Source organism: Paroedura picta, chromosome 6 (assembly GCF_049243985.1).
Source record: "Paroedura picta isolate Pp20150507F chromosome 6, Ppicta_v3.0, whole genome shotgun sequence".
Lineage (NCBI taxonomy): Eukaryota > Metazoa > Chordata > Lepidosauria > Squamata > Gekkonidae > Paroedura > Paroedura picta.
The window spans coordinates 33,846,482-33,862,168 of NC_135374.1; the positions used below are offsets into that span (position 1 = coordinate 33,846,482).

General features: G+C 40.2%; 1 protein-coding gene across 20 annotated transcripts in view; it reads right to left on the reverse strand.

Annotated features, from left to right (window-relative positions):
• ABI3BP (ABI family member 3 binding protein) overlaps positions 1-15,687 on the reverse strand; it is a 165,553-nt gene that overhangs the window by 30,931 nt on the left and 118,935 nt on the right. For all 20 annotated transcript variants that reach the window (XM_077342090.1, XM_077342085.1, XM_077342089.1 and 17 more), the window contains 7 exons: positions 14,124-14,198; positions 6,311-6,385; positions 4,573-4,647; positions 4,083-4,157; positions 2,599-2,670; positions 1,361-1,414; positions 289-357 (listed from right to left, as the gene is read on the reverse strand). In XM_077342090.1, the coding sequence (XP_077198205.1) occupies positions 289-357; positions 1,361-1,414; positions 2,599-2,670; positions 4,083-4,157; positions 4,573-4,647; positions 6,311-6,385; positions 14,124-14,198 (495 nt within the window). The remainder of the gene's footprint in view (positions 1-288; positions 358-1,360; positions 1,415-2,598; positions 2,671-4,082; positions 4,158-4,572; positions 4,648-6,310; positions 6,386-14,123; positions 14,199-15,687) is intronic.

Consider the following 15,687-nt stretch of genomic DNA (forward strand, 5'->3'; position numbering starts at 1 on the left):
GAATGTAGGCCATAGTTAACACATGCCTCACTTAAGTCTTGTTAGATTCAAATGGGTAGCCCTGTTGGTCTGAAGTAGCACAATAAATCAGAGTCCAGTAGCACCTTTAAGACCAACAAAGACCAACAAATCTTTGTTGGTCTTAAAGGTGCTACTGGACTCTGATTTTATTAAGTCTTGTTAGACTTTCTAATGCTAGTAATTAAAATTTTAATTAACATTTAAGAAATAAGATATCAAGATAATCTTACTAATATAAAAGAACACATGAAAAGTATGCCTGATTACCAGGTCTGGTCTGTGACTTATCTGTCGACTTGGGTTTTGCAGTTGTTGTGAGATATACTTTATGGGATGCTGATAGAAAGGAAACAAAAAAAGTTTAATTTTGAAGGATATAAAAGCTATATGTACTATAGTTTGTTTTCAGAAAGGTGCAAATGTCACAGCTGCATAAGAAACTGGCTTTGTATAAGCAGCACTGTCATTTCTAGCATTAGTTAAGACAGGCATTAATGTTGAGAGCAGAAAAATAACAGAAAAAAATCATCATCGTTTCTGTTAACAAAGCAATCATCAACTTATAGCAGGAGTTTCTTGCTAAAATCTTTCTCTACACATCATGCAACACACACAAAGTCCACAGAATCTCAGTGTGATTTCTTCACTAGGTTCATTGTGTAAATGGCAGTACTATTTAAGTATAGTTGGTAATTTGCTGTACCATGAATTCAGTAGATGGTTTTATGTAACTCACTTACTGATTATGCATGGCGGTGACTGTGCCAAAATCCCCAGGTGCACATGGTCCACCCCAGAATTGTGCATGCACATGCATAACTCTGGGGCGGGAAGAGTCTGCCATGTCTCACAGTGGCAGTAGGGGGGGGCGGGGGCATGGAGGTTCCACTGCAGGATGGTGGGATAGTGGAATGCCGCTATCTCATTATTGTGGGGGTGTACAAATGGAGTAGTGGTTAGTATCATATGCCTTTAACATATGAGATATTGTGAATGTTGTTCCTACACCACTGAAGGTTTATCTCCTTCACTTTGCCTCCTCTAAATGTTATAATAACTTTAGTATAAATTGATGCATAAAGCAATGAACTGGCCTGAACTGATGTTTTTGAAAGCTAATTTTGTCAGCCTGTACTATAAACAATTGATTTCGTAGCTATGGTAATATTCTTATTTCTCACCATTATAAATCCTCGGAGACCATTGTCCTTAAAAACTCCTTTCTTGAGATACATGTATCATTGGATGATAAAGCAAAATATATGGTTGAAATTCTGGGTCTGCATAGCAGACTCAACATACTGAATTAATTCAGACGAAACAACAACAGATTCATTACCGGTTCTTTTATGTGGGCTTTCAGTTGTTTCCCCACTTGGGACCTTGAATGGAACTGAAAACAAAACAGAACTTGGTAAGTGTATGCTGAATCTTCTGTAAAAGCAATATCCACAAGTTCAAAGGAAAAGAAAGACACTTTCAAACTCATCTAGAGGTTGCAGTGCTCAGAGATTGAAACCTTGCTGGGGGGTGTGCATGAGGGTTATGCTTTCATGTAATCATTGAGACTAAGTGGAAATTCATAATTAACGAACTCAGATACGGGAGCAGAATGTTTGCTGACAGTTCAGGGCTTGCGCTCTGCATGAGGTATAGTTTCCTAAATGGCGAAGCAATAAAAAGGAATGGAAATAATAACAAGCAGTGCACCCTGTGTAGAATAATCAACAAGCAAAAGCAAGCAAATGAATGTATGAACTTTTTTTTAAAAGTTTTTTTTTTTTAAATGTTTAGTCACTTGAACTATCTGCTTTATCTACTTAAGCGGCTAAAAGAAAGCCAGAACTCACCCGGGGCTGCCTATTGATGGGTGGAGCTGCTGGCTCCGTTGAAGAGGCGCGAAGGAATGACGTGCCGGCTGGCACGTCCATGAGCGGCAGGAAGGCCGACGCGCGGGGCGGGGCCATGAGGCGGCCTATAAGAGGCGCCACGTGCTCCAGCCTGGCCTCATTTGTCGCTCCGGAGCCAGGTCGCAAGGAGGCTTTCCCGCCCACCCTCCTTGTTTTTGCTTGTTTGTTGTTAATTGGTTCTTGAATATCTGTTTTTCTGCTATTTTGTCACAGCTAGGCGGGGGGCATAGGGGGAGCCTGAGATTTGGGGCAGGATGGCTTGTGGCCCGACTCCCAAATTTGGGACCTCCTAAGAGGTGGCTGGGTGTGAAGGATGACCTCTGCGGAAGAGGCCAGGGATTCACGCAGCCGGGTGGCCCGAGGTTGGACCAATGGAGGTGTGCGCCCCCTGCGGTACCTTGGGTGATACACTTCCCAAGGTAATGATTCCGGTGGTCCAGGAACCTTGACTCCCGGCTGGGAGAAAAGGAGGGATTCCTGACAGGGCCGCCAGAATATTTAGGCTCTCCCCTATTCCCCATCCAACACTCCTTGTAGGCAATAAAAGCTGTGGCCGGTTCTGCCAGTTAAACAAGTTTGAAGCGTCTTCATTCGGGGCCAACAATGCACTCCTGCCTGTCAAAAGATAGATCCAGTTAGTTTTAGAGAGGAAAGTAAATCAAATTACCTGAAGTATCTTTGGGTCCACCGAGAACATGAATATGAAGGTTAATTGATCCTGGGAATGTTTCCACTGGTGCTATGGGAACAAAAAAATTGTGATGACTGAGACCAAGCAAAGGTAGTCATAATCTCATATGACTAGAGTACAAGCAGCATGAGAATTTCATAAAGTAAAATACATTGCCTATTCTGCCACTCCCAGGCACCTCTCCATTGCTTCTGCCTTGCGTGTCTTGTATCTTTTAGATTCAAAGTCTTCAGGAAGAGACCACTATAGCTTTTAAAATGGCAACTGCACTAGCTGTAGGTTACATCTACATGTTGTTGCCGCCTGCAGCTAGTACAGCGGCCATTAAAAAAACCACAACAGTGTCCCCTTAGAGACATTCTAAAATGATTTTCCATGTGGCATCCATTTGCAGTGGCAACAGAGTCCATGTGAGTAATGAATTCCTGTCTTGCTCAGCCATCTTGCTGTTTCCCTTCCTGATTCATGTGTAGGCAATCTGAACAACCATTCCCTTGTACTTTCCCCCTTATATTTCTGTAATGAAAAGGACCAGTTGGGTATTCAGAGAAATGAGTAGGTCCTGACAATGTAATTGTGTTATACAAACTGCCAGTTCTTGAGGGGGGGGGGGGCAATGTTCAAATGTCTTCCAGTGGTGTGTCAGGTAAAATGGCCATGGGTCTATTTGTCATATTTAAAAGAAAAGAGGAATATTACTGTTTCACAGGATACATTGAAATTTGTTGATTCATACAACAATAAAAAGCTGTGATATAAAACTTTTTTTGGCATTTTAGATGTGAAAAATGGGAACGAATGTAAATGGCAGTTATAAAGCTGCCATTAAATTATATTTAATATAATGATCCAGTATTATTTATTTATTGTATGGCATGTTTGTAGGGTCATGTAGTGTAGCTGGAAGATCCTATGATTGTAGGGTTGTCTGGCAGCCAGGCAAGAGGTGTTTAGAGGTGATTTGCCACTGCCTGCCTCCATGTCATGACCTTAGTTTTCTTTGGAGACCTCCCATCCAAAAACTAAACAAGGCTGATCCAATATACAAAACATTTAAAAGTAGTGTACTTAGAAATATCCCAGCTGTGACCTCATATGCTATAAAACTGTCTGACCATTGTCAAGACTGTTAAGAAGAAGAAAAAGAAGAGTTGGTTCTTATATGCCGCTTTCCCCTATCCAAAGGGGTCTCAAGGTGGCTTACAGTCGCCTTCCCATTCCTCTCCCCACAACAGACAGCCTGTGGGGTGGGTGAGGCTGAGAGAGCGCTGATATCACTGCCCGGTCAGAACAGTTTTATCAGTGCCGTGGCGAGCCCAAGGTCACCAGCTGGTTGCATGTGGGGGAGCGCAGAATTGAACCTGGCATGCCAGATTAGAAGTCCGCACTCCTAACCACTACACTAAACTGGCTCTCTTAAGACCCTACCTATGCTGAATATGTACAAAGAACGCAGTTACCAGGTTTAGTTTGTGATGTTTCAGGTTTGCCAGATGTTTTGGGTTTGGAAGGAATGAACTTTGTTTCTTTTGGAACTGGAAAAAAAGAGCCGAGTTATTATTGTATTTTTTAGCAATCACAGACTCATGCGCTGGTTAGCTCAAGGGGACTGCATGCCTTAAAGGTATCAAGGAAAGACAATGATGATGTGTGTTTCTGATAAGATGGCTTGGGAAATTTAAGAAATGAATGCAGTGATATATATTGACAGATAATGGTCAAGTTCTGAGGAGAACACCAGCTCAGGTTTGAAAGACAGAGAGACATCAATGAGGGTGTGAAATATGTGCTTTAAAGAAACCATATCTAAGGCAGCTATAAGAGATCAGAATGAGGGGGGGAAAGTGGGGAAACAGTGAATTAATTTATGGAATGTCACAGCATAAAACAAGTTTAAAAATGTTTTTGATTCAGAAGATAAACAATGAATTCCTCCAAGGAAGTTGTTACCCATAGTTGTCTTTAGTCGTTCAGAAGGCATAGTAGGTTTGATTGTAAGTGGTTGTGAGGTTGTTTGATATAGTGCTGTTGGAAGGAAAAATGTAAACATCTTTAGCTGAAATAAGAATAATAAAAGCTATAGTGACTCTGAGATAGTGGATTATTGTGTTGAAATATACTCTCCACAGGGAATATTGTTGGAAAAAACCCATACTAAAACAAAAATTATAGGTTGGCAAAATATTTGCTTACTCTACTGCTCTTCCCCATATGGGCTCGGATTACAATTCCAATAATTGTGAAAAGACACTAAGAATAGTAGATAGTGTTCATGGTCTACTAGCTCAGTATCTTGTTCCAAGCTGCAAATCATAAATTAAGGTGTAGACACTAAAAGCAGAAGATATTAATGTAGCACTCTAGGTCCATTCCGCACACCTGCCAATGTTGCTGGATGTCCACAGTAGCCCGAACCGCTACAATTTGTAGTGGAATTTTGACATTTCACACAGTGCAAATTGTAGCGCAATATTCATGCACCTGTAGTGCTTTTTTGGTAGCGCACATGTTTCCGGTCTTGCAGAAATTGCAAACAAGGTGCTCTAAATTTGTGGTGCTTCTGCCTGCTTCAGCCCGTCAATCAAGCTGAAGAGCCAATCAAACGGATTGCCCTTGTGGCTCTGAAATGCCCCTTCCCTTTAAATTTTAATTAAAAAAAATCCGAAAGCACACGTAGCAATGAATATGTGTTAATTCATTGCTTATTTTTGCTTCACACATTGTATTTCGTTGTAATTTCCCCCTCAAAATGGCTTTTTACACAAGGCTAAACAAGGAGGGAGGTATTCATAGGACATGGAAAAAAGCCTGCTGAGGGAGCTTTCACAGTTCCTCCATCCACGCTAATTAATACAGCCTGCTGGCAGACATGTGTGTAATCATTGACACGTGTCTCCAAGAAAAAAAAATACAATGTATGTTAGTGCAGGCAGGGCAACATTCAGGCACATGGTGAGCAAGGGACTCATGATGTTATGATGCTCACTGTGAAAGTTTAAAATCTTCTGTCAAACGAAAAGCATGCTCGCTTGTTGGTTGTTTTATATGGTTTGTAGGGGGAAAAGGCATTCGCGTCTCCTGGAAGCTTGGGTGCAGGAGTGGAGGAGGGACCTTCTTCCTAACATTATTTTGAGAAGGCACATGTCTTCTGCTGATGTGTTGCAGGTTGTTCTCAAGAGTCAAGGGCTTTTTAAAGGGGGAATCCACTTTTTACGATTCCCGACAAGGTGCTATAAAAAAGCGAATGTCGCGAGAATGTTGCTGGAGTGTTGCGGTTTGTGTACGACAACGTTGTGCATAATGTCAAAAATGTAGCATTTACAAAGTGTTACAATTCAGCTAAATTTAAGTTGTGTGGAATGGACCGTAGTTTTAGTCACTTCTGGTGTTTGACAGTTTATGTCTTAGATATCTTTGCAAGAAGTAACTGTGACTATACTATATCTCCTCCTATTTTCTCAGCTCAAGGGATTTTTTTTTTGGTGTGTATGTGTGTGCTATATCTGGCAACAGAATAATGGTTTCCACAGAAGACATGGGTGGCAATATGATAGTTTCCTCATATGACTGTAGCTGCTCAGGCAAAACCTGAAGAATTTGGCAAGTTGTCTCTCAAAATATAGAAAGTGAGGTTTGGCTAACAATATAATTGTATGAACATATAGAATTACAGAAGTGACTCAATTACCAGGTTTGGTCTCTAGAATTCTTGGCCTAGTGGATGGCTTTGATTTATTAGGAATGAAGTGTTCCACTGCTGAAGCTGAAATAAAAAAAATTAAACCTGGATTATATCTCTCAATAACATATTTTGCCCTTCTGCCTGTAGAGAAGCAAAATGAAAACAAAGTATGTTAAAGCAATCCCCAAAGCTAACTATGGTAATGCCAAGAAAGAAGACAACAGTTAATTTATTTTGGCTCAGTCATGTTGATTATGAACTTTCCAAAAACCAATATTGTCAATTACTAGAGAAGAAAGGCAGAAGACAGATGTGAAAAAGAAAGAAAGAATTGTTTTATAGCTTCGTTGGTGAGAGAAGATAGTCCAGGTATAATATAAGATTTTTGTTTGTCCAAGAAAGGAGTAGGCAAGGGATCCTTGAGCCTCAGCATAGTTTGCATTACTTACTAAGGGGAGGGAAAGGATAAAAAGATCTCCCTCTGCTAGCAGCAAGCATGCAGTATATTACTCATTGTAACCTAAGTTCTTCATTGAAATAAAATGCTTAGAACTTTTTGTAAATGCATTCAAAGGCAGCTGGAACCTATGCCAATGACCAACTAAGGGTTCAGCACAGGGTTGACACCCCAGAAATGTTTTTGTACTGCCATTCCAACTACATTTCAGCAGATTTACAGTAGTTTGCCAAAACCAAATCTGGACTGGACTCTGAATGTAAACAGATTTTTAAATAATTGGAGCTGCGACTTACCAGCAGGGTCTAGGTTGCTGCCACGGAGGTGTGAGCTGGCAGCAAAAGATACACTGCTCTTTGCATCCCGTTAGAGATGAGCCTCTGTAAAGAGGCTCGCTGAGGTGCGCGATGTACCTAGTGGATGGGGGGAGGAGTGGGTGTTGTTGATGCCTTTCAAAGGGGCCAAGCACTCTTTCTTCCCTAGTGTCACTGCAGGAATCTTCCTACCCTCCCTCGCTATATGGCATGTTGTTTTTATTGTTGCTGATTCTTCAGAGGTTTCTGTTTTGTTAATGTATAGTCACAGTGGGTGGTTTGGCATGGGGGGGTCCCTGAGGGAGAAAGGTCTGTGAATCAGTGTCCCCCATCTGGGGGGTCTCCATAAGAGATGGCGTGTATGCTGGGGGGCCATACCCGGCTGGGATGGCAGGCTCACACTGCCAGATGGTTTCGGGAGCCAAACAGAGGCTTATGCCCATTGGTTCCCCATCAAGTTATCTTCCCAAAGTGGATTTCAGATGGCAAAGGGCTTCATGCTCGGGGCTGATGCCTAGGCGGGTGCTCCAGGGAGCCTTCTGGGACTATGGTTATCTGCAGTTACTGATGGTTTTAGCCAGATTCTTTCTCATGTCATGCCAATGCTTCTATAGGAGTGTAATAAAGCTGTGGCCTTATTTATTCCCAAAAGAAATTGTGGGGTGTCTTTGCTCTGACAAGATTGGGACCAAAGTAAAAATGCTGCTGCATTTATGATTTTATCATGCAAAGAGCAAAAATCACTGCATATTTTGAGAGGCAGTTGAATGTATGGAAAGGGAGAATGGTTATTAGTAACACCCTGACAAAAGCTTCTTTTAAAATCCCTTCTGAGAGGATCAAAAGAAAAATATGACCCTGAGTAAACAGTGTTGTCTTTTTCCATTCAAGAATATAGTAGTGATAGCATCTTGAGAGAATGGTATAATTACCATTGGAAACAATGGAAAGAAATCATAACATGGGTGGAGAAAAATAAACTATTTGTTTTACACCGATGAAAGAAGATACTCTGATTTCTAAGAGTTGTAAGCATTATTCTCACATATAGCCAGCATGATGTAGTGGTTAAGAGCAGCGACTTCTAGGCCTAGTCTGCATACACTGGATAATGCACTTTCAATGTGCTTTGGCATCTGGATTTTCCTGTGCGGAACAGGAAAATCTACTTCGAAAGTGCATTGAAAGTGCATTATCTATTGTGTGTAGACTAGGTCCTAGTCTGGTGAGCCGGGTTTGATTCCCCACTCCAAGTCCATGCTCTTGATTTATGTATTCAAGCAATGTGATTCAGAGGCATAAAAAATGAGACCCTCCCCGGTGAAGAATAATAATAATAGAAGGGCCCAAAAAACTATTTAGTTTCATACAAAGGGCTTAAACTAGTCCCGAGGAATGTTTATTCCCCCCTCCCTGCCCAAACAGAATACTGCAGTCTCCAGGCCTAGTTACAACCTGCACTCAAAAATATTCTGTGTCAAAAGCAGCTTGTCATTAGGCAGGGAAAGTTTACTGCCTGAGAATAACAAGCCTAGCGCTCCCCTGGGATCAGGGAATTAGTTGCATGGCTTTTTGGAGCCTGGCCAATATAATTATACTTAACACAAAATGACAAAAACATTGTGTCATAAAATTTTAAACAAATAGTTTCACAATAATTCTGACCTCACCAAGTTGTTCCTTGGGGTTCCTTATTCACCTAGTACTTAGGAAGTGCTTTGGGCTGCAGCAGGAAGGCAAGTCAAGTGCTACATTTGAGGAGGGATACAAGCCATTAACTCCAAAGATGCTTGAAGAATGCATGCCTGTGGAACGGCACTCAAAGATACTTATCCATAAGCATATTTAGTCACAGCACAACTGGGAGGGGGGGATAGTGCTAAAGTGGAAGATTTTTTAAAAACTCTTTCATCTTCTGCTGGTTTTGCAATGAAAAATATAAGCCTAAAACTCTTTCTGGCCTTTTATTAAAAAAAGAAAAGATGCATGCAATTTTCTCTAAAACCGATTATGCACGCGGCGATCCCGGCGCCGCTTCTGGTTGCGCCCCGATCACCCGGAATCTGCGCTTTCTTCCGCGTTTTGCTAATACGGCTTTTTTGGCGGCATGCACCGAAGCTGCGGCCGGTTGCAGCCGGCACCATGCGTTATCGGTGATTTTAGTTGCCGCCATTCCACCCCAATTGTGCGTTATTCCCCCCCGTGCATAATAGGTCTAAATGGAGAGAAAAGCAACCTGAAAGTGCTGTTTTTCTCTCTACAAAAAAGCAGGCCTAGTGCCTGTTTTGAAAAGGGGAAGTCTTTAGAATGGTCATGGAACTAAAACTAATATGTAGTCTTCACCCTGAATGTGCACTGATATTCTCATACCCCTTCAGTGGCTGGTTGGATTCAAATTCCTGCTTCCATGTTTAGAAGGTCACTTCTGCTTGCACAATGATTCCTGTCCATTCCTCCCTTCAGTTTTAAAAGCCCATATTGCATCCTCTGAGGGTCACCAAGGGTCACTGTGCTCTCAGAAAGGAACATACATATCCTTATAGTGGGACTGGACTATTGTCCAGTTAATATGAAGTACATTATACCCACTGGAGGGATGAGTTTAGTTACTGAAGCTTTACTCCAACAACTGTATTGCACCCATCAGTATGTATTAAGAGAAATGTTTCTTAAAAGAAGAGACACTCACAAAGTGCCTTCTTTACCTATTATATAGTGGAAAAAGTGACATTATTTAGAATTCATCTTCAGAGAATGTAAATCCATTCCACTGAGTTTCAACATTGTTTTAACCTCACCAGAAATCTTTTTATTTATATAAAAAGCTCCCTTAAAATATACACACATGTTCTGGAAAGTGAAATGCTTTACCACAGATATAAATATTATGCAGTAACAATCCATTCAAATAATCTATTAGTAAAAGAGGGAAGGTTGCGACTATAAAGATCCTATTAAACCTTTAGCATGAAATCCATAAGTAGCTAACCTGGAGGAGAAGCAGGAGATCAATGATTGGATACATTTGTACTTGTTTAAAAGTTAAAAGCAGTCATGGGGGACCTCAGTTGTAATGTGTGGAGCTGGAGGTGGGAAATGAATTCTCTTCTCCACGGCATTCACATGGTCTAAATTGCCCCTGAAGTGATGATTTGTTCCGCAGAGGAAAACATATATACTCCTTTATTTATTTATTTTTACTTTAAAAGGAAAGTAATTCACATGGGAGACCTTCATTTCTTAGAGGCTTTGGAGTTCAAATTCCCCAAGAAAGTATATACTCTGTCATGTAAATCCAGTGTAAATCTAGAACAAAAGGATGAGTTCTTCTTGCTTATTGACAACACAAAAGTACTTTGTAGACGTCTGTATGCTCAGAGGCAAGTTATAGTTTATTATTATTGTACATATATTAAAGAAAATATTCAAGAAACTATTGGTTATTCAAATTAGTCCTTGAAAATGTAATACATTCTATGAAATAAATTAGTTCCACATAATATATTTCTGAAAAGACCTTAGAGGAGGAGCATGTCTCATGGCTTAAATGCCACTCAGTGCTTAAAACCCACTCAAGGCAGCTGTTCCATCCATGAGTGCCTCCTCCTCTAACTGGCTTGCCTGTCTGTCCAGTGGCCAGCCAATCACCTTCCGTTCCCCACTCCTGACCACCCCTCCTCCTTCCACTTCCTGCCGTGTGAGAGCTGCCCCTGCTGATGAGTTTCCTCACAGCTGTCTGCAGCCTTTCCAGGTTCTGGGGGGAGGAGGAGGCTGTCCGCAGAGTTCTTCCACTCTGCCCCCTAATCTAGCACCCGTTGTATTACTGAAGAAGAACCTATAGTTTCAGAAAGTGAAGTGAAAGCTGCAATGGGAATAATTGGGAAAAACAAATCACCAATATTGGATGAAATATCAGTACACCTATTGCAAGTCACTGAAGCAGTACAGAAACAGCCTTCTAGAAATAATATTGGAGAATAAAGTATTCACAAGTATATGTCAGCAAATATGAAAAACAATGACTAACAGACCGGAAACCATCAGTTTACATTTCAATTCTGAAAAAAAGGAGACTGCAGCAACTATTGGACCATCACATTAATTTCTCATGTGAATAAAGTGATACTCAAAATCTTACAACAAAGACCACTACCATATATAGAATGAAAACTTTCAGATGTTCAAGCTGTATTCAGAAAAGTAAGAGGCACTAGAAATCATATTGCAAATTCATGTTGGTTACTTGAGCATATTAGAGAATATCAGAACAAAATCTGCTTGTGGTTCATAGATTACAAAAAAGGTTTTGACTATGTGGATCATAAGAAGCTACAGCAGGCTGAAAAAGAAATGGGTATGCCACAACATCTGGTTGTTTTAATGTGCAACCTGTACTCTGAACAAGAGAATTCTATTAGGACAGAATATGAAGAAATAGAATGGTTTTCAATTGGCAAAGGTGTTGGACAAGGATATATTTTGTCTCCCTAACACTTCAATCTATATGCAAAACATATGATAAGGAAAACTAGATTAGATTTAGACCGTGGAGTGCAAATTGGTAGAAAGATCATTAGCAATTTGAAGGGCTTTTCTGCATGTGATAAATATAGTGAAATGCTTACCTAATGTAGGCATTATATTCTGGTCGCTCTGCATGACATCACCCACATCCAGCATCTGGCCAGATGACAGCTTGCTACATCCTCCATTTTAAAGCATGAGTTGGGGAATTGCAAAAAGTGAATTCACAAACCTAAAAAGTACTAGTTACTGGAGAACAACCAACAGGCAACAAGCAGAAGGAAGATATGGAGGCTCAAACATGCTATAGTCACCTTCTTCGTCCTGCTCTTGTACCCATCTCCCTCTTCCTTGTTCCCAGAAATTTAAAAAATGTCTTTTAAAAAATGGTTTCTTTTTTTAAAAAAATGTCTTTTAAAAATGGTGATGTGCCTGGAGCAACAAATAGATGGACATGCATGTAGGCGATGCCAAAAATAAAAGAATATTTTTTTCAAAGTTGTAGCACAAAGTGTGCCTCTTGAAAGTTTTCTCCCCCCCAATCAGGAACACTATTATTTTTTAAATGTATCAAAGGACTCATGATCTTATAAGTGGTGTTGTTAAAAAAGCACTATGCAACTATGATTCCTGATTCCATGCATAGGCATTGCATCGTAGAAGTATGATTAAAAAAATAGCGGGCATTACAGGACCTTTAAACTGCATCAAAATATGGAGGAAGGGGATTGCTTGCCAAAATGTATTGACAGGCGGAAGCGAGTTGCGTATAAGGCACGTTGCTCTCTTCTGCCATTTCCAGCAGCAGATGTGGAGGGTGAGACGTGCGGAAATGCAGCAGGGAAAGGCAAGACCAGAAGAAAGTGATGAGGGGCTGGGAACCGCGATAAAATGTAGCACTTTGCCATTCAGCTGGCATAATGCTATTTTTACTGATGTGCAGAAATGCCCGAGATATGCAGATACTATATTATTGTCAGAAGATAGTAAAGACTGGAATTGACTACTAATGAAGGTTAAAGCAGAAATTTCTAAAACAGGATTATAGCTGATCATCATAAAGATATAAGTAATTAATTAATTATTGTAATTAATTATTGTAATTGGTAATTAATTATTGTAATTATACAACGTTAAGGCTGACATTGAAGAAATTGAAATTGTTCTAGATTTTCTATTCCTTGGATCCACCATCAATTAAATGGTAGACTGCAACTAAAACGTTAGAAGAAGATTGAGAATGGGAACAGTAGCTATGGGAGAGCTAGAACAGGTTCTTAAGTAGGGTTGGGTGCTTCAGCGTCTGAAGTGGCTGTTCGCGCCCAAAGGAGCTAGTGCTGCAGTGCGTGGGGGGAGGGAAGCATGGGCACCGGTGTGCTGACCAGCACACACACACAGGTGCAGAGCTTTGCACCTATGTGTGTGCGCCCGCTGGCACACTAGTGCTCGCGCCTCCCCTCCCCCTCTGCACCGTGGCGCTGGCTGCTTCAGATGCTGAAGCACCCAACCATTAAGGGTAAGGATGCATGTCACTGGCAAACAAGATCAAGTTAATCCACACAGTAATATTCCCCATTGTTATGTTTGAGTGTGAAGTTGAACTATGAAGAAAGCTGACAGGAAGAAAGTTAATTTGTTTGAAATATAGTGTTGGATGAGAGTTTTATGGATATTGTGGACAGCCAAAAGACAAATGAGTGGGATCTAGATCAAATCAAGACTGAACATTCCCTAGTACAGTGGTTCTCAACCTGGGGGTCAGGATCCCTTTGCATAATTTTATGGTTTGGGGTCACCACAACATAAGGAACTGCATTAAAGGATCACGGCATTAGGAAGGTTGAGAACCACTGTCCTAGAAGGTAAAATGACTAAACTGAGGGTATTGTCACACTATGAAAAGACAATAGACAGGGGAAAAGACAGTAATACTCAGAAAAGTTGAAGGCAGCAAGAAAAAAGGAACAGCCAACATGAAATGGATAGTCTCAAGAAAGGAAGCCATAGTCCTTTGCTTGTAAGACCTGAGCAAAGTTAACAATAGGATGTTTAGGAAGACATTAATTCATTGGGTGAAATGACTTGAGGATATTTACACAATAAGGTTTATGACTATCATCTTCCAAGACAAGTACTATTCTATGTCCAAAATAATTAAGCAAACCTAGTTCAGTAAAAACTAAAGTGTCTAATTGGAATTTCAACTTTTCTTGACACTCAGTAATAAATTTAAAGATTTTCATTCAGCAAATGTGTTTCAAAGGAAGATTGTTGGGAGAAGTTGATGAGTTGGGATTCAAATACAGATTTGGTATTCAAAGACTAAGGCATAGATGATTAAGAATTGTTCCGACCTATGATTTAATTATAAAAAGACAAGATTTACTATCCTTTGGTAGTATATGCATGACACAGTTACTACAATGATACTATATTAGTAAGCAACATATTACCAATGGAGAAATTGGACTGATAAATAGAAGCACTCTAATTTAAAAGAAATCTGGCATACGGATGTACCTACCTGGTTTTGTTTGTGTTACATTTGGACTGGGTGAGGTTTTAGGCCTGGATACAACACGTCGGCCTCCTTTTGGACCTGAAAGAAAACAACAACAGAATAGGATTTAGTTGTCCATACAGTCTTATTATTTCCTGCTACAAAGGTTTTTTTATGCGCTTATGTTTCACTTTGCTTTTGCCCTGCATTTTCCTTGGGTAAATGTTTCTTTTCTGCAGTCCAACTCACTTTCAGTTTGTAGGTGAGTTGCGCTTTCATTTTGCTACCTTTATGGGTCAGTTCATTGTCCATTTGTTGCATGTTTGCTTCTTTTAAAAGTCCTCTTGCCCCAGTTTTTCCCCTTTCTTGACAAAGGAAATTCACAAGCATTGAACTCCCCACCCCATGCAGAAGGCCATGCCTCCTCCACCACGTTTTTAAAATGGCCGTATCATGTTTTCAAAGCAAACAAAAATTTATTTATCTCCTCTAATCTTCCTAATCCTTCATAGTACAAACAGACATACTTATTTCCATGAAATAATGAGAAAAGGAAATCAATACTTAATGAATATACTGAACTGGCTTATACTAGTACCACATGTAGAGGGTGCTATGGTCCCCAAGGTTCCAGGTTCCCTGCAATGCTGTATGGTTATCGGGCCTTCACACTGTGATTGTTAAGGGTTTTTCATATTTATGTGACTTATGGACTGCAAGAATGAAAAAAGCGTGATACGCATGCTCTTTTAGTAACTGAGCATGCTCATAGCTCATTAAGCATATATGTGGACCATAAGCTGCTTAAGTGTGAAGGTCCCCTTAGATATTAGGGAATTACATTTGCATATCCCACCAAGGTTCGAGAAATGTTTTCAGAAACATGAATTTGCCATTTGTTTCCAAAATTCTAACTATTCTAGAGGGAGGGGAAACACAGTTACTTGTGCAGCACAAGTAACAGCACCTGTTGTGCTGTGCTAAGACCCCCCCACCAAATTCTTAACCCAGGCCTGTAAATATACATGAAACATAATCAGTCTCATTTTTTGAACTACTGCTATCTGTTTCAGTTTCTTCTTCTGTTCCTTCACTTTGATCACGGTCTTTTAAAAACTGAAGGTTTGCCCAGATTGAAAAAAGCTTTTCCACTCCTTCACAGGTCATCTCCTTTGGCTGCTCTGTAGTTTTTTCCAGTAGTCTTTTGAGGCCCACAGGAACAGATCCACCAACTACACCAACAAGATGAAGCCCTCAAGCAAAAAGGAAACTGAAACTTTTTCCTTCTCTTGTGACAACCAAAGTGCCTTCTAGTATTTTCTCAATATTTGAATTTGTATTCTAGCATTTGCTTATACTCAGTGTGCAGTAATTCAGTGATTTGATACTTTGCACAGTCATACATGAAAGACACATTATGTAGCTTTTAGAAATTATATTAGGATTAAATATATCAACACTCCAGCATAAATATGTTATTTATCACTGTAAAAGAAAATAGTCCACAATCCATTTTTTTTCACTTTTCTGTAAAACCTCCCTGGAAGGGTTGGATTTGGAAGAATGGTAGGAAAGTACAATTCCATGT